The following is a 19135-nucleotide window of genomic DNA, read 5'->3' on the forward strand; positions in this document are numbered from 1 at the left end:
AAATATCCAAAATATAAATATAATGTCAAAACCAAAACAAATATCCAAAATTTAAATATAATCTCAAACCAGAACAAATATCCCAATTTAAATAGTCTTAAACCAAAACAATATCCGAAATTTAAATATAGTCTTAAAGAAGAGAACGACATAACCAAGTTATCAGATATTAATCAGATACTTTTATTGAAAGCGAAATAGAGAGGGCCTCGAGGCTCTTTTAGAACAAGTCATCAATATCGATCATAAAGTTCATGCAGTCTCCTTCGGTCGTCCAATCCTATATCAGAAAACATAAACACATACCAGTCAGTTAATTTGATATGAGAAGTTCGAATGTAGTTCACATGTGACATTCCTGAACTACAAGTATAAAAATACGACCTAATATATCTATGCCTAATATTGATATAAAAATGAGAATAAGGTATTGGTATATAATTAGCTTTTTTTCCCCCTTCGAAGTTTAATTTGAAACAAAATGGGGTTCAAAAGGTTTAAAGCATTTTACCAGCTGATCGATTGGTGTCAATGGAACTTCCGGCAAAGGTGCAACTCCTTTTTCCTATGCAATTAAATGTTTAAATATCAATTACTATTTGTCATGCCATTTCACATGAAAATAATTCAAAATAAAAGATGTCTATAGTTACCAGATTGCGAGTGCTTATGTCGGGAGTAGGACTAGGAATACGCATCTCCGAAGAACTAGCAGCGATAGAGTTCAATGTTGATTCATCGCTACCTTGTTCCTATGCAAGTAATGTTCAAATATCAAATTATTTGTCACGTTAATAATTTGCATGAAAGTGATTCAAGGAAAAATTATATTCATATATAGTTACCTGATTGATAGCGTTCATATCTGGAGTAGGAAGATACATCTCCGAATTCACAGTTAGATAGTTCAATGCTTCTTCATTCCTACTTTGTTCCTCCTATGGATGCAATAATTGTTTAAATATCAATGGTTTGTCATGTCACTGTAAGGTAAAAATAATAAGATATTCTATATAGTTTACCTGGGTTATTGCGTTCATGCCGGGATTAGGAATGTACATTTTCGAATTAGCATCGACAGAGTTGAATGTTTTCTCAGTAGGGTTGTCATTCACCTAAATCATAGATTATGTATATATGATTCATAAATTTTCTCTCCATATAGATATACAATGTACACAGTTATATATGCTACTAAAAAGAAAGGTTAAAAATAAACATGACTTACGTTACCAAAGTTCCAGTTGCTCCTTTCAAAAAGAGCATTTTTGGCGAATTCAGGATATCCAGCATTCACTTGACCTTGATGCTGCTTAATTAAATCATCACATATATCACTACATATATCACTATATATAAATTAATTTTAAAAAGTTATATATACATGACTTACAATATCAAAGCTCCCATTACCAAATGCATTTTGAAAAACACCATTGGCCATTTCATAATTTCCAACATTCACTTGACTTTGATACTGCAAGCGCAAATCATCACATATAAATCACATATATAGTATATGATACTAAGAGTAAAATATATAAATATGACTTACGTTATTAAAGCTCCAATTGTTAATTGCATTTCCTTCAAGAAGAATATCGTTGGACAGCCCAAAATTTCCAGCACTCACTTGACCCTGATGCTGTTCAGATCATCATATTTAAATCACACTATATATATAACAGATATGCTACTTAAAGAAATTAATAGTATAAACATGGCTTACGTTATAGCTCCAGTTATTAATCACATTCTCTCCAAGAGCAATACCATTGGGCAAATTAGGGTTTCCATCACTCACTTGACCTTGATGTTGCTTATAAATCATATATAAATCATATATTTACGCCATTAGAAAGAAAGAAAAAAAAGTTAGTTAATTATGACTTACGTAATTATTAAAGCTCCAATTATTGATGGCATTCCCTTCCAGAAGAACATTGTTGAACAGTTCAGGATTTCCAGCACCCACTTGATATTGATGCTGGTCAAATAATCACATATATAAATACCACTAATAATAAGTAATATAGACATGGCTTATGTTACTAAATCTCCAATTATTAAGTGCATTGCTTTCAACTTGACCTTGATACTGCATACATCATCTCATATAAACGGCTTATATATGGTAGTAAAAGAAAGTAATTAACACAAACATGACTTACGTTATTGACGTTCCAATTATCAATTGCATTCTTTTCAAGAAGAACATTGTTGGACAATTCAGGATTTCCAGCACCCACTTGACCTTGATACTGCCCAAACCATCACATAAAATCACATATATATATATATATATATATATATATGCTACTAAAAGAAAGTAATATAATCATGGCTTACGTTATCAAAGCTACAATTATTAATCACATACTTTTCAAGAAAAATATCGTTCAATTTAGAATTTTCAGCACTCACTTGATCACCATAATGCTAGTCAAATAATCACATATTTATGCCAGTAGATAAAAGGAATATAAACATGACTTACGTTATTAAAGCTCCAGTTTGTAAACTTCTGAAGAAGAGCAGTGTTGGATAGTTCATGATCTCCAGCACTCACTTGACCTTGATACTGGTCAAATAATCACACATATATATATATATACCACTAAAATACTATAGAAAAGAAACATAAAATAGAGTAATATAAAAATTGACTTACATTATTGAAATTACTCCAATTATTAACTATATTCTCAAGAAGAGCATCGTTGGACGATTCAGAATCTCCAACACCCATTTGCTTTAGAAGCTGCTCAAATCATCACATATGAATCACACACACACACACACACACACACACACTCATACGTATACATATATATACTAACTAAAAAAAACAAAAAATCATGCACTTACGTGATCAAATTTCGAATTGCTAGTTGCACTTCCTTCAGGAACATCGTTGGACAATCCAGAGTTTCCAGCACTCACTTGACCTTTATGCTACTCAAATCATCACATATAAATCACACCATTAGCTTCATTTCTGTAAACTAATATTAAAGAAGGTTAAATTAGTTAATACGGTTATAAGTTACTCTACCTGATTCTGATCAAACTGGGAGTTAACTGTATTGCCAATGTCATCATTGCACACGCTCATACTCTCTAGTATAGGTATCAGACCATCCAGTTGCGCATTCAAATTTCTTTGTACCCGATCCTCGCTGGCAAAGAAGGATGACAATGGGGAAGAAAGCCTCGAAGTTGAACTTCCATGGCTCGTCATGTTATTGTTCATTGTGCCCACATTTTCACCAAGAGAGCCATTAAATCTTGCTCCACCATGTCCAGTCAAATCTATATATTCAGTTGTATTGATCCCAGCGTTGTAAACATCATTTCTTGTACCATATTGCCCAATTCGAGGAGCTTGAGATGTCCCCAAGGTGCTTCTAGAAGCCCAAGCACTCATTTGTGCAAGCAAATTGCTCTGTGTCTGACCACCGTTGGATAAGGACTTTCCAAATGTAGAAGGAAGAATCGGGTCACTCATATTGTTGTTATTGACATCCAAGTTCATGGCAGCCAAGCTTCCACCAGGAGAGCCATAAGCATTACCATCAACTCGGCCGGCTCCATAAGCATTACCATATTGTCCAAGTACAGGAACTCGAGACACTTGAGGTGTTGCCGAAAAGCTTCTCATTTCGTTGTTCAAAGGCAACACGCCACTAGAATATCCGCGACCTCCTCCCACAGGCAACAAGTTGGATCTGGTTTGTTGCATCATGTAGTTTCTAGAGGCACTCTTGTTCAGAATAAGGCTCGACTGACCAACACCATCGCCGAGCTGGGATTGAAACAGATCGTCCATGTTCAGTTGTGCGCATTTGAAGGTGCCTTGTAGGTCAAGTACACCGGATGATGCAGATGCAGATGCAGATGCAGAGATGGTGAGTTTCCTATTAATTATTTTTGCCATTGCGGCTCTTTTGGCCTTTTGCTTAAGCCTTTTCAAGTGTTTTCTGTACTTCTGTACAACGTAAACAACTCCAACATTAGTCATATCTTTTATGCTGATATAAGATATTACGTCCAACAAATAGCATTGATTATATTATGTTCTTTGAAATATGATTAAATGGCATATATATGGTTATGACTTTAAGCAATGTTATAGATCAGGATCGAACCTGCAAGTGGCTGGCAATGTGACTTCTAGTTATGCCTTTCACGTTCATGAATTCTTGGATCGTCTTGGGCATAGCCTCTACAAAATGATATCAATCACCAAGCAAAAGATAGATCATTAGTTTGGGTATTAAATATATATGTCCCAATAACTTGACATATGAGAAAAGTAAAATAAATTATGAAGCATGCTCGATAGAACGACCTGAACCTTCTTAAGTTCTAATACTTAACGTATTTAATCTACCTTAAAATGAATTAAAGATCAAAACTTAAAACTACACTTGATAAATATAATAATGTTGCCATAATTTTTTCATATGAATAAGCAACTAAAAATAGATCATGAATTTACTTATCGGGTAATACATCGTCAGCCCTAAATTACAAATATATATATATATATATCGACATTAATAATATGTCGTTACTATATTTTAATTTGGCTGAGCGGTTTTAATATCATTCTCTTCAAAGTACTGGTTCTTTATTTGCAAAATCACTGATATTTTAAAAAAACTTTTGCAAGTTAGGGCTTGACACATTTCATTGTAATTTTTCATTTACTGGATAAGTTAAAATTAAGAAGACGAATAACTCAGTCTAAAAATTTATTGAGTTATACGTCAGCCCTATATAACCAAAAGAAAAAAAAAAAAAAAAAAAAAAAAAGCAAACTAAAGTCATGAATGTTTAATGGTTTTTAGATTATAGTTTATGATTTTTAGATTTTGGTTTTTAGTTTTTAGATTTTGTAAAAAGAAAAAAAAATTAAACAGAAAAAAAATATTAATCTTCGTTTGAGAACAATGAAAAACACAAATATTTGGTTTTTGGATTCTTAATGAAGAAAATTGGTGAAAATTCCAAAAATCAGATTCCCTATTTTTAAGAGAATCTATTTTGACAAAAATTTTGATTGTGTAAAATATGAGTTTTGAGAAGCTAAATCCAAAATCCATAGTTCTAAAAACTATATAAACAATCAAGACCTAAAAGAATTTATATACGTCGATATATCATGGCTTAAAAATTATAACACAACATTCCCTTTAAATCTTATGGCATCTCAATGTGTAATAAAATATACAACCTAAAAACATTTGAAAAGTAATATCTTTTGCAAATAAGATATTTGTTTAAATTAACACGAACACGACGAATACCCAGCCCTAACTTAATAAATAACTCAAGCAAAATAACCAAATTGATATTAACGATAGACTTCAATTCTAATAAACTGATGTTAGATTCTTTATTCATCGCTATAGTAGGTAAAGAGAACTTTTGATACTTACTGCGTAGACCAAGGTGGTCAATGGCTTCCAGAAATTTTTGTTGAAGCTCATTTTCCCATCTGATCTTAGTTTTCTTTGGACGCCGTCCCTGAGAATTGTCACCATTTGAACTGATGGTTGATGCTATCATCCCGTTTTGATTTGAACCATCAGCTGAATTGGTTTCTTCTATATATATATACTAGTAGTCATTCCGTGCTACGCACGGATTTAGTTTACACTGTTTTTAGATATTTTTTTTGTAATTTTTTCTTGATCATCAACACAAATATATTTTTTTTACCTTAAAAACACCATATCTTATGAAGCCGGTTCAAATAGAATAGCCTCGTGAGCTGACCATTCCGGAACTTGCGGACTTACATAGGAAAAGAAAGATCCTTGTGCTCGAGCCATTTTTGCAAGACGGTCGATACGGACATTGATCAATTTAGGTATACATTCAATAGAAAACATAGAAAATCAAGACTGTAAAGAATCTAATTCTGAAGCAAACGCTGGCCAGTCTTTTAACTCATCTATGACAGTTCAAATCCCTTAACAATCTGTCACAAAATGAACCACAACATATCCCAGAGAGAAAGCACTTTCCATGGCCCAGCATAAAGGCTCTAGTTCTGCATGAAGAGGTGATAACAAACAGGGCATTGCTCTTAGGCCCCAGATAGGCAGCTCTAAGCCAGACAAAAGAAAGCCAATACCTATAGCTGTGTCATCTTTTTGTAACTTTGGAGATTTTTAGTTAAGACAACATAAATTAAATAAAAATATTATGTAAGATTTGAGATATGAGGGTTAGTAAAATGTCTATCTTTCTATTTATAAGAGAAATTGTAGTTAAGAACATATAGAAAATTTATACTTTCTCCAGTTTTTTACTTGGCTATAAATTCTTAAAATCAAAACACATGGATTTTGAAATAATATGTTTTATCCTTGAATTTGAATCCTTCTATTTTACACTTTCAAATCCATGCAAATCCATTTAAAACATAATGTGGATTTGGAAATCCAAAAACAAATCATTGAATGAATAACATGAGATTTTAACAAGTATTTGTAAATCATAGAACCAATAACACATAATTTTGATAAGTATTTTAAAATCAATGATTGAATAACACATGATTTTTGTTTGGATTTCCAAATCTATTAAAATAATAGAACCAATAACCCCCTCTTAGTACAACATATGGGATTGATGAGACAGAATAGAAAAGTTAATAAAAAATGTGTCAGGTTTATAAAACTGTCCATTTTTTTAAATATATATTCAAGAGTTATATATTATAAATATAGATCTATGAACGGACATCTTAGCTAATCAAGTCATGAATTTAAATATATATTCACTTCTCTGTTTAAACAGAAATATATACAGTTATCTCTTTATCAAAAAATTATATTCAATTCTCATTTAGTTATTTAGATATTATATATTAAAATATACTTTAGTTTAATTTAAATGGATTGAAAATGAAATAAAATAATGTAATATCAAGATTATGTGAATTATTTATATATATTAAAGTGTGGAAATAAAACAGCCAATAATTACTTGACATTATCCTATACAACCCAAATATATATATATATATATATATATATTATAATCTTATATCCTTAAACTATTTAATCATCAAATTATTTGTTAAGCGAAAATTTTATTATGTAAATTCAATTGAATAAATTTGTTACACTAAAAATTAAAAGAAACAAAATGACACATGTGAAAGAAAAGGGCATCAAATGACAATCTTTTGGAAAGCATTTTACTTTATTATTAGATGATATAATAATAAACCTGACAGTTGTAAAGTTTCTTTCAACTCTTGCTCTAAGAATCTGACGCCCAACATCATTATATATTAAAATTCTTTTAAAATCAAATACTCATGAAATTATTTATTTTCTTTTATAAATATTTCAAAAAGATTGTATAAATCATCAAAAGATGAACAAAAGTAAAAATAATTTACATTTTTGGAAAAGATATTCAAGACTTAGTAAGATAATATTTCTTCTAAAGTTAGGAACTTCCCGAAAATGAATGATCAGAACAACGATACTATTGTTACCGGTGTTTTGTTGTTCGTTGGAGATTGAATCGAGGATATAATAGAAAGTAAATGTTTTAGTTTTCACAATAGTATGAAAGAGGATGTGTTTGTATGGTAATAGGTTGTTTTTAGAAAACTAAACTTTATAGAATATTTGAGCCTTTAAGAAGGAGAAAGGATTGAAATCAAATATTAATGATCATAAATCCGTAAGTGTTTCAAAATAATAAGTTTAAAATGAGAAGTAATATAAACAAAAATGAAAATTAAGGAAAATAGTGGGTATGAGGCAATGCATAAAATGATGGTATTATTTCAAATCAAAACATAACTGATAATATTCATAATTTATTCTGAAATTTCTAATATGAAAACTTATAAATTTTATGTAATTCAAAAATACCATGGCGTTTGAAATATAAGTGTGAATCGAACAAAATAATTATAGAATTAGATCAAAACCATCTCACAATCTTACGTAATTTTCCTGAAAGTAAGCTCAAAATTTTAATTTTATATAAACAATTTTTTAAAAATTGAAACTAATTTACTTAAATAATACCTACCCACCATCTTACTTAAATTTAATTTCGTTTGTGCCCGTGAAAATTATATAAGATTCAAACACAGAAACTAAACCAAGAATTCAAACCTATAAATTTAATTTAATGTTGGTATAGTTCCGAGATGAAACCAACCACAGACTGATATAAGGTGGCTTTAAATTTTTGGAGGCTGCATATATTTCTGACTAAAGAAGGAAGGAAGAAAAAATAGATGTTTTTTTTTTTAGTTTTATGGGCTTGTAATTAATTAGATATAATTTAATTAGGCCCAAACAAAAAAATACAGGTGTCAGAAATATATGAAGCCAAGTGTCATCTCCTTAGCAAAAGTTGAGAAAAACCTTCTCATCTTATTTGGAAAAGATATTCAAGACTTAGTAAGATAATATTTCTTCTAAAGTTAGGAACTTCCCGAAAATGAATGATCAGAACAACGATACTATTATTACCGGTGTTTTGTTGTTCGTTGGAATCCAATTGGGTCTCATCACTGTTTACGCTTCATTTCCATTAAATCTCCAATTCAGCATCGTCTCCGTTTTCCCCATTTGGTTTAATTTTAAAATCTCCTAAACTTATTTAAATTTGGTTTAATTTTAAAATCTCCTAAACTTATTTAAATTTGGTTTAATTATCCTCCACTAACATTCAATTCTAACCCATAAGATCCCTACCAGCGATTCCAATTGTATGTGACATTAATTTGTATTCATCTTCGTTTTCAAAAAGGTTTGAATCAAATTTTATTACAACTTTCCCAAATTTAGTTTAAGTATCCTCCACTACCATTAATTTCTTATCCCTAAGATTCCAACCAGCTATTACAATCGTATGTGTCATTAATTTGTATGCATCTTCGTGTTGAAAGAGTTTTGAATCAATATTCATTATTATTTTTTCAAACCAAAGTTAAGATCCGCACGACACACTATTTTGATTTTTACAATCGCAAATTTTAGTAAAATCACCCGATAAATTTGAAACAATTTTTTTTTTTTTTTTTTTTTTAAAAAGCAACTAAGATCCGCAAAAAACACTGTTTTGATTTTTACAATCACAAATTTCAATATGATCCTCTCGATAAATTAGAATAATAGAAAATATAATTTATGGGCCTGTAATTAATTAGATATAATTTAATTAGGCCCAAACAAAAAAATACAGGTGTCAGAAATATATGAAGCCAAGTGTCATCTCCTTAGCAAAAGTTGAGAAAAACCTTCTCATCTTATTTGGAAAAGATATTCAAGACTTAGTAAGATAATATTTCTTCTAAAGTTAGGAACTTCCCGAAAATGAATGATCAGAACAACGATACTATTATTACCGGTGTTTTGTTGTTCGTTGGAGATTGAATCGAGGATATAATAGGAAGTAAATGTTTTAGTTTTCACAATAGTATGAAAGAGGATGTGTTTGTATGGTAATAGGTTGTTTTTAGAAAACTAAACTTTATAGAATATTTGAGCCTTTAAGAAGGAGAAAGGATTGAAATCAAATATTAATGATCATAAATCCGTAAGTGTTTCAAAATAATAAGTTTAAAATGAGAAGTAATATAAACAAAAATGAAAATTAAGGAAAATAGTGGGTATAAGGCAATGCATAAAATGATGGTATTATTTCAAATCAAAACATAACTGATAATATTCATAATTTATTCTGAAATTTCTAATATGAAAACTTATAAATTTTATGTAATTCAAAAATACCATGGCGTTTGAAATATAAGTGTGAACCGAACAAAATAATTATAGAATTAGATCAAAACCATCTCACAATCTTACGTAATTTTCCTGAAATTTTCCTGAAAGTAAGCTCAAAATTTTAATTTTATACAAAAAAAAATTAAAAAATTGAAACTAATTTACTTAAATAATACCTACCCACCATCTTACTTAAATTTAATTTCGTTTGTGCTCGTGAAAATTATATAAGATTCAAACACAGAAATTAAACCAAGAATTCAAACCTATAAATTTAATCTAATGTTGGTATAGTTCCAAGATGAAACCAACCACAGACTGATATAAGGTGGCTTTAAATTTTTGGAGGCTGCATATATTTCTGACTAAAGAAGGGAGAAAGAAAAAATAGATGATTTTTTTTTTTTAGTTTTATGGGCCTGTAATTAATTAGATATAATTTAGTTAGGCCCAAACAAAAAAATACAGATGTCAGAAATATATGAAGCCAAGTGTCATCTCCTTAGCAAAAGTTGAGAAAAACCTTCTCATATTATATAAGATATGTAGATTTGGATTATTGTATCAAAACACAGCATAAAATTCTCATTAGTGAAAACAAGGCTAAACAATAAGGTTGTTAATTCATCGGTCACATAGTTAGATTTACCGCTCATTTTGTCGCTAAGAGCTTGGACTGTTACCACACAACGTTGAGGTCACGTGAAACAAAAGAGCTCCAATGGATCGGACAATAGAGCTTTGTCCCCACCCAAATTTTTTGTTCTTCTCCGCGGATATCACTGTATTATAATCATATAAAAAATCGTTAGCATCATCAAATTAAGGATCTAAAGAATAAAACACTGCATTAAGAAATCTTTTGTTCTAGTGCTATCTTTCTTCTTCTACACTGACCTGAGAAATTTTTTCTTGCTTGAGTAGTAGATTTTCTTGTCTCACTATGTTCTTATATATGACATTATACTGTTAAGTGCAATAGCTTAGCTGTATATGACCTGTATTATTCTATTCAACATTTTATTATTTCAAAGATAGAAAATGAAAATGAGAAATTTATGTTCCCTTTTGTATATTACCCGTTTTATTACTGACAGGTCCACTTTATAAAGAAAGAAAAAAAAAATCCCATTTGTGCTATGAAAATATCCCTAAAATCTTTAAATGCACAGCTAATTTTTTAACAACTAAGATTTACAAAATATTATAAAATAATCACAAGCAAAATTAGTGGTTTATACATGATAACAAGATTAATTGAAAATCTGTGCAACCAATAGTAATCCTGTTTTCTTTATCATCCCTTATCACTTATCCTTTTATTACAAGGAAAAAATTGTTTGACAGCCAATTTGCAGTATTATATAATAATAATTACATATATAGCATTTTTCAATTACTTTTTTTTTTTAAAGCCAAAAGTAGAATAAAAAAATAACCAAAAAGAGGAAACATGCACTTTCCAAATAACAGACACATCCCAAATTTTTAATCAATTATCTTTTTTTTTTTTAAAGGTGAACAAACCAGCAGGCATATGATATAATCTGTGATTACAGTACATGTCTACAACGTCTATGTTGTTACATTGATCTCTAAGCGTAGTTGAGACATGCTAATCGGTGATTACAACGTCTACGTTGTTGCACTGAAGCGTAGTTTTGGAACCCTCTAAAATCAAGACCGACTTTGAACTAATTGGTCCATAGTTATATAGTTTATATACACAATACATATATTAAAACATTTGAAGTAATTGTAAGTCTATCCATAAGAAACAGATAAAAAAATATAATAAAACATGTTCTTTTTTTTTTTTTTTACAATGAGAAAATTGAAAAAGGATTTTTGTGAGTCAAAGAGCGGGAAAATGAAACTGGTGATCTTAAAGGTCGATTCCTCTCTCGACGGTAAAACTCTCCGGCCGACGAGCCTAGAGAGCAAAAACAAAAAACACAAAAAAAAAACCAAAAGAAGAAAACAGGAAAATATAGAGAGGAAGACCTTAAAAAGCGAAAGCAAATTCACCACAGAAGAACCAAACAGCATTGCTTGCTTCTTCTGCAAAAAACACACCCTAAAACAACTTCTGGACACCGGAGAAACTCGCCGGAAAAAATAAAAGATAAAAAAGAGACTTTTTTTTTTGTGAATCCATTCATTCACTTGGATTTCTTGAGATGAACGGTGGTTCTGAAAACAGCGTCATCGCAGACAAAACTCCACCAAATGTAAGAGAGAGGGATCCCTGCGGCGCGCCAAAGAGCGTGAGCATCGATGTAGCCTTTGTACGGTGGGAAATCTAGCATTCTTAGGCACATTGTGAGTATGCTCAACATTAAGAAAGATCTTAGCTTCCACTTTGATGGATGTGACGTTAAAGCAGCCCATATTCCCCACACTACTATCTCTATCCCTCCAATCCCGAATATAACTTTCCTGTGAAGCCCTGTTAACATTATAGAGTGAGATGCATTTGAAGAAACCAACGTTTTAGTTTCATAATCCCTAAGAAAAGATGATACCTTCGTCGAGGTTGTAGAAATTGAGGTAGAGAATATGAGTAGCTGCAACAGCGAGAATAGGTGCAGTAACCATGATTTTGACAGACTGATCGTGAATACTGAAAGACCGGAGTGTTGCTAGAATGAGAGTAAATGCAGCTAATACAGTAGCTGAAGAGTAATCTAGCCTCTCTGTCAGTTCAACATCTCTATATATAGAAAGCAACAAAGTTACTAAATAAAGAGAGGATTCCTTGATTGACAATCTTGGATATGTTAGTTACCTGCTATGACAAATACCACTCCAGAAGAGTGAATTCATAACGATGATGGCATAGATATGCATCAATCCGTTGTACTCGTAGTACGTTTTTCGATTTGGCTGGAGAGGCAGTTTATAGTAAACGAGGATGAAATATGAGACCCATCCTTGGAACTGCATAGCAAGGTCTAGAGCAGAGAATGCAACAGAGACAGGTTCCTGAAAGATAGATATACATAGATATATCAGCTGCTGAAAGGGTTGCTGAAATATACAGAATTGCAAAAAGAAGACGAGTTACCTGAATTCCATAGACATGTTTGAGTGGCCATTTACCGAAATACTTGGTAGGTCTCTCCCCATTTCTTCTTCTTTCTTCTTCTCTTGTCATCATGCATTCGTACTGACAATCACTTTGGCAATCCCATTGTTTCCATCTCAAGTAAAGTGGCTCTTGCATGTACCATGGACCGTCAATGACTTTTCCATCAGCTGAGAATTTACAGTTCTGGAAGCAAGTATCCCCCACACATCCTGTTTTCTGACATTGCTCAACACATGACCTGTAAACCAAAACCAATCAGCATATTAACACTGGTTTGTTCTTTAAACTGAGTAAAAAGCCACAAGGATAAAGCAGCATCTTTAATCCCAGCAGAGAGAGTACACTAACAACCAAACTTTAACCAATGTTATTAGCAAACAGAGTGAACTTAGACGATACCACCCTCCTAACTTAGAAGATGGACAGGGAGAAAGACAAGCTTCCACTAAGTTAAAAAAAAAAGAAAACACCAAACTAGTTGAAACCACTTGCAGCGACACAAGTCACTTTCTAGTATCTTTGGCTTTATAATCTTTCCAACAAAAGCAAATGACCCTACAGTTAAAATGAAAGGGCTTGTGGAAACACACAAAGATCTCATCTCTAACGTGTCCCAACTCTCACCCACAAGACTTTGGAAAGAAGAAAAAAAGAAAAAAAAAAAGATTTGGAAAAGTCAACCAACAGAGTTGATAGTTTTAGTTTGTAAACTCATAGTTAAGCCCTTCCCCACCACCTCCTCCTCCTCCTCCTCCTAATCACTCCATTGTTTGTGGCTCTAATTTCCAACCAAAACCTGTGAAACCATAACCTTACATGTACTTGCATCCTAAAAGGTAGTAAATAAAACACAGAGTTTTAAGACAACAATGAGAATCATCCTAGCTGCCAAGTTATGCAATCAATGAATATCTTAACGGTCGACTCTGACAGTAATTAAAAAACCTAGACAGTATCAATGCAATCAATGAATGTAAATAGATTCGTTCCGTTAGAGATAACAAGAAAGCTAATTAAGATATAAAAAAGATTGTATCTTTAAACATCTCCAACGATATGAAAGCAGAGAAGAGAGGGTTCTGAATTGGAAACAAAATCTGATCTAAGAAAAAGAAAAAAAAAAAGAAAAAAAAAGAAGAAGACTTTATTATTATTATTACTTGTAAAGAGGATCAGAATCTCCGTCACTAGCTTCAAGTGCTGAAACAAGACACAACGAGACCACAACGATAAGCAGAACCCATCTCTGATTTCGCGCCATCCGATTTAGAGAGTAGAGACAGAGTAACAGAAGAGGAAACGAAAGAGAAGAGGAGGAATAAAGAAAAAGCTTAAAACTTTATTTAGTTATCTAGAGGAGGAGGGGGTGAGTAAGTCGGTGCGGGATGATCGGAGTAAATTGAATAGGTTTCGGTGTGGCAGTTTCTTCTTGTCCATCAAATCGCGGAGACAGGTGGATGCTTCATAGAGAGAACAAGAGAGAAGAGAGAGAAAGAGAGAGAGATCTCGCTGCGGCAAAAGAGAGAGAGAGAGAACCCGTGAGAGAGATAGAGGGAGTGAGGCGTGAAAGAGGAAGAAGAGAAGCGCGTGGCGAAAGAGAGAGAGACGCGTGTGAAGAGCAGTGCCTTCACAGACGTCGATTCACCCTCTCACTTGTGTGTGTTTCTTTTCTTGTCTTCTTTTTTTATTTGTGTAGACTTTTTTTTTCAGATATTTTATTTTATTCATATATATATATATATATCAATATATGGTCACAGTGTCACACCAACATTTTTAGCTGTGAGCTATCTACTGTAATATTAAGCCAGATAATCAAAATCATCAAATCACTACTGTACAAGTACAACTAAAGGTTTGATGAACATTAGATGATATTGTTGTCACACCATCATCATCATTCACACACTTAGCATATATGCTTTGCTCATATGTGACATACTGCAGAAAAACTAGTCGACCAAGTCAAGTTTCTCGGCATTATTTATATATGTCATTATTATCCACCAACATCACTTTGCATTCAGTTTATTGAAATGTTCTTTTACCCATTGTGAATCTATATGATGATGGTAACTTTGAATCTAATTTTTTTTATCTAACTCATTCATCATCACTAGTAAATTAATCTTTCAAGAAGTTTTAGGAATTAGTCTTGACTTCAATAACTTCTGTTACTTTCTTTAGTTGACAAAAGTGTTTTTTTTTTAATCTTTCAAGAATTCTTAGGAATTAGTCTTTGGCTTGTGTTTTGACTTTGGACTTTAGATCAGGGCCGGCTCAAACTTTTCTTGCACCTTATGCCAAATTTTTTTTTTCTCCTAATTTACAGGTCTTATTTTTAGATTTTCAATATTTTGGGGTTTTTTTGTCAAAATATGAAACATTGAAGAGCCTAAAAACCTTATAATTTTTTCCAAAATATTGTGACATGGTGCAAATGCACTTTGTGCACTGGGTCATCGTCGGCACTGCTCTAGATTCTAAATAAGAAGAAAAACGAATCAAAATAACTCTAGTTTAACGTGAAACCAAATAAAAAATACGTGCGTTGGGCGAATACATTGACAACACGATGATTTCACCAGCCTCACGTTTCAAGTCTTGCGCGTGTGAATGTGAGAGAACTGGTCCCCAAAATTTTGGGAGGAAATTTCCTATCGATGAACTGCCTTTTGTTTTTTCTTGTACTATTATCACTAATGTACTAGTTAAACTGTCCTTAAAAACTACACCAGTTAAGTAAGTAGTACTGTATCTTTTTAAGCATCATCGACTGATACGAAACAGTACACACACATACAAAAACCATTATTATCATTTGTAGTTTATTGATTACAACAATCCTACAACTATAGTAGTAGAAGAGAAAGGAAATCTTTTCTTGAAACGTAGTAAAACAAGAAGATCAACGCAATGATATTATAGTTGCACGTGGTAATTAGTGTTTGGCCAGAGAGTTTTGTTGATTTCTGAGTACGAGGAAGATTTTATTCCATTTTCCCAAACTCATATCTTTTCTTTTAACTAAATTTACACATAAGTCTGTTATTCTTTAATTTATTTAACCAATTTTATGTGCGTAAAACACGGCAACCAAGTTGGAAGGGAACCCTGAAGGCAAATTTGCAAGAAGAAGAAGAAGAAAAAAAAAAAAAAATACAATAATAATATAATCATCTGATGATGCTTTTCTACAGTATGAAGAAAAAAAACACTAATTGTTTTCTGGAATAAGTCATATCGAACTTTTTCATGACAAGTCATGTACAGTACAGTAATCAATCAAATTTTTCAAACAAAAGTAGTATCATCAACTACAAGGTCGGTCAGATAAAATCACGAAGATAATATATATTTTTGGTAGATCACATTTCCACAAACGAACAAGTGTTAAAGATATGTGTCAATCGCATTCACTTCTTCAATCTGTAATTTGGTTTTTTTCCATGCTCAGGCCCATCATTTCTCCTTTTCTTTTCTATTCCTAGGGGTGTCACGCAACCATTACAATTTTAATGTATTCAATTCTTCCACAATCATCTATGAAAAAACATACTAATACAAGTTTGTAACAAAAACAACTTTTGTTACTTCAAAACTCAAAACAAATTATAGCTTATCATCAAGATCAAGATTCAAGATCAAGAATCAGAGACTGAAATAACAGCTTGTAGATCGGCGAGACACTCCTCCGGAAGAGATAGGAACGTGTTCATAAACCAATCGTCGACGGTCTCAACTTTAGCCACGCCTACGAGTCTACACTTCCCTTCTTTATCCATTCTCTCCCCTCTCCCACTCTTCCTCTCTCCTCTTGACTCTTCCGTCGTCAACACCGTTTTCACCACCAACGCTGGTGCTCTGTATATCCCTCCTCCCGCCGTGAAAAAGAACTTCGCCGTAAACTCCAGTTCCACCTTTCATATCAAACCCATGTCAAAAAAGTTCAAAAAGAACTTCTAAAAACAGAGGACTTCTAAAAACAGAGGATTTATAAGAACAGAGGATTTTATGAAATTTGTTACCTTTCCGGATTCAGGTTCGATAGTTCCTTGGAAAACCTCCGGTGAGATATCGATTTTTAGAAACGGAGGCAATGGAAAGCCGAGAAATTTCGTGGTTTGGCTAGTGAGAGGAGGGATATAGAGAGTAGCCACATTGAAACAAACAGACAACAATCCAAAGTTTGATGCTCTGTTTTCGTCGATCTTTTGAGCGGTTCCGGTGCCGGAGCCACCTTGAGGAGAGTATTCGAAATCGGGATATCTGGAGATGCCAAGCTTACCTGTTCCAACGGTTTTGAAGCTGACACTGTAGAGATTATTGGGGAGCTGTGTTGTTGTGTTGGGTTTTGGGTTTAGTGAATTTGAAATCACAAGTTTGATTTGGTTTTGGGATTTGTGGTTATTGTATCTTCTTGGGGATTTGTAGATTGTTGTTAATGGGTTTATTTTCGTTGAAGCCATGTCTCTCACTCACTACTACTATTAACACTTACTTGTTTATATTGTTTATGATGTTTTTTTTTTTGGTTTGCTTGAATCATCAATTTGATCGAAGAAAGCATAAATCTTATCGTCAGTTTTGATTGTGTGGTAGTAAGTACGACAGATATGTGGCTAGTTATAATAACACCAATGTGTAAAGTCTACAATGATAGGAATAATACCAATCTGTTCATTATATAACACAACAAAAACAACGGGCTAAAAGAAGAATTGTATTTGTTGTTTACATGGGCTCAAAATGCTCAATATTGAGATTATGATCTAATATTTAAATTGTGCTGAAGATCTGACATGATGTGGGTCTTGGACTTGTGGTTAGTGGACTTGTGGTTAGTCAAAAAATGATGGTAAAATAAAACATGTAACAAATGGATATGGTTGAGTTGTAAGTTTGAAACAATACTACTAGCTTCTATTAGTTGATGTCCGAGGAAAAAAACCAATATAAAGTGATAAGTTGGAAATTAGCTGTATGGATAATAGCAAAGATAGAAATTTGCAAAAACAAAGATAGAAGAAAATCAAGTATTAGCTATGATTTAAGATACATTATTAAAATTTTGAATAGTTTAATTTCCTAAAATATTGTTATAAACGTTACGTTGGGGCCACAATCACATTCACACACCAACGGCGGACTTGGCTAGAAGGCCCATCTGTTTTTTTTGCCAACAAGGCCCATCTGTTTTGGTCATGCAAGACATGTTTTCAAATGAGTCTCTCTCCACTATGATCCAGCATCCACTTAACCTACGCACCAAGTTATGTTTTTAAAAGAAAACACTAAGATATCATTTATAATGACTCAAAAGACGAGAAACATGTGTAAAACTATATTAGTCATATATTCATATTGATTATCCTACGATATCTAAATCTTGTTTCTCATGTTAATCAAGTAATGGACTCTCTCTCTCTCTCTCTCTCTCTCTCTCTCTTATTAAGAGTAGGTAGCTCACTTGGTTGTTGATTGACTTCTGAAATCTAACTGAGGAAAACTTCATACGTTAGTATTCGAGTTTTTCTTTGGGAGGAAACTAATTTAGCCTCCAGCCCACATAGACGCATGGACTTTTTCCCGAAATTGGCAGATAACCAAAACAAATTATTGACTTGTATGATTGTATTGTATCATTCAAATTTCCTCGACTAAACAAAACACCAATTTGTATAGTAATGAAAGCCAATATATATGATCGAATCATTGGGATGGTTGGACATTATTAACTTAATTTTCTAAAACTCATAAAAAGAAACCACGACCATTAAAAAAAAAATCATATATTCCATAATTGATAGTTTTATATAAACCTTTCTTGCGCAAATATGTGCATATGAAACACTTAATGGATGCTTATAATAACAAGTAAGACTTTCGGCCGTTGTGGAAAATATATAAACCTATAGAATTGTTGGGACTGCTTTTATAGAATGTGGACCGATCGGACTTTGTCAAATTTCATTCTAACCGTTGATCCTCATTTCGTGTTTACTCATCTTCCGCACGCCATTAACAATAAAGATTCCCATTATTTTTCGTCGTCAAATTTGTCTAACCTTCACTAACACCATATTCCCTAATCTTAGTGTACATCAACACGATGTATACTAATCGAGTATCTAATTTAAAAGTAAAAGCATTCAAAGATAAAATTTTAGTTTTAAATTTAATATAGTGATGTGCTTTCACAAAGTTTTGGAATGCTAAATTTTAAAATGATCATATCCTTTAAAATACATTTCATCGGGTTATTCAG

The 19135-nt window shown here is 32.3% G+C and overlaps 3 protein-coding genes across 5 annotated transcripts; all 3 read right to left on the minus strand.

Moving 5' to 3' along the window:
• Positions 1-43: 43 nt before the first annotated feature.
• LOC147949315 (uncharacterized) lies at positions 44-10701 on the minus strand. 2 transcript variants are annotated; one of them, XR_015571418.1, is made up of 19 exons: positions 10674-10701; positions 10426-10558; positions 5445-5612; positions 4149-4225; positions 3056-3988; positions 2869-2955; positions 2672-2761; positions 2498-2581; positions 2172-2261; positions 1895-1987; positions 1730-1809; positions 1556-1645; positions 1394-1477; positions 1229-1309; positions 1023-1115; positions 846-938; positions 654-752; positions 512-565; positions 44-280 (listed from the first exon to the last, which is right to left on the minus strand). XR_015571418.1 is itself a non-coding variant. In XM_087473042.1 (19 exons), exons 2-19 carry the CDS (start codon positions 10430-10432, stop codon positions 221-223), a joined length of 2373 nt encoding a protein of 790 aa, XP_087329168.1. In that variant the 5' UTR covers positions 10433-10558; positions 10674-10694; the 3' UTR covers positions 44-220. The 2 variants fall into 2 exon arrangements, 1 of the variants encoding a protein (XP_087329168.1); XM_087473042.1 differs by having other exon boundaries at positions 1730-1819; positions 10674-10694.
• A 920-nt stretch (positions 10702-11621) lies between these two features.
• LOC104739576 (uncharacterized) lies at positions 11622-14575 on the minus strand. Of its 2 annotated transcripts, XM_087473048.1 has the most exons (6): positions 14028-14407; positions 13553-13663; positions 12844-13105; positions 12565-12761; positions 12302-12489; positions 11622-12225 (listed from the first exon to the last, which is right to left on the minus strand). In XM_087473048.1, exons 3-6 carry the CDS (start codon positions 13000-13002, stop codon positions 11939-11941), a joined length of 831 nt encoding a protein of 276 aa, XP_087329174.1. In that variant the 5' UTR covers positions 13003-13105; positions 13553-13663; positions 14028-14407; the 3' UTR covers positions 11622-11938. The 2 variants fall into 2 exon arrangements, with proteins under 2 accessions (XP_087329174.1, XP_010458286.1); XM_010459984.3 differs by lacking the exon at positions 13553-13663 and having other exon boundaries at positions 14028-14575.
• Positions 14576-16374: 1799 nt separating this feature from the next.
• On the minus strand, positions 16375-17525 carry LOC104739585 (uncharacterized). Its single transcript, XM_010459996.3, has 2 exons — positions 16896-17525; positions 16375-16787 (listed from the first exon to the last, which is right to left on the minus strand). The coding sequence occupies exons 1-2, from the start codon at positions 17334-17336 to the stop codon at positions 16512-16514; spliced, it is 717 nt and encodes a 238-aa protein (XP_010458298.1). The 5' UTR covers positions 17337-17525; the 3' UTR covers positions 16375-16511.
• Positions 17526-19135: the final 1610 nt, after the last annotated feature.

Source organism: Camelina sativa, chromosome 2 (assembly GCF_030686135.1).
Source record: "Camelina sativa cultivar CO46 ecotype springtype chromosome 2, ASM3068613v1".
NCBI classification, from domain to species: domain Eukaryota; kingdom Viridiplantae; phylum Streptophyta; class Magnoliopsida; order Brassicales; family Brassicaceae; genus Camelina; species Camelina sativa.

Coding starts and splice junctions, on each gene's coding strand:
- LOC147949315 (XM_087473042.1), bottom strand. Junction 4,226..5,444: donor TGACCACCTTGGTCTACGCA/GTAAGTATCAAA, acceptor ATCATTTTGTAG/AGGCTATGCCCAAGACGATC. Junction 281..511: donor TGACACCAATCGATCAGCTG/GTAAAATGCTTT, acceptor TTTCTGATATAG/GATTGGACGACCGAAGGAGA.
- LOC104739576 (XM_010459984.3), bottom strand. CDS start 14,128: ATGGCGCGAAATCAGAGATGGGTTCTGCTTATCGTTGTGGTCTCGTTG. Junction 12,490..12,564: donor AGTGGTATTTGTCATAGCAG/GTAACTAACATA, acceptor TTCTATATATAG/AGATGTTGAACTGACAGAGA. Junction 12,226..12,301: donor TTTCTACAACCTCGACGAAG/GTATCATCTTTT, acceptor TAATGTTAACAG/GGCTTCACAGGAAAGTTATA.
- LOC104739585 (XM_010459996.3), bottom strand. CDS start 17,336: ATGGCTTCAACGAAAATAAACCCATTAACAACAATCTACAAATCCCCA. Junction 16,788..16,895: donor TCGAACCTGAATCCGGAAAG/GTAACAAATTTC, acceptor TTGATATGAAAG/GTGGAACTGGAGTTTACGGC.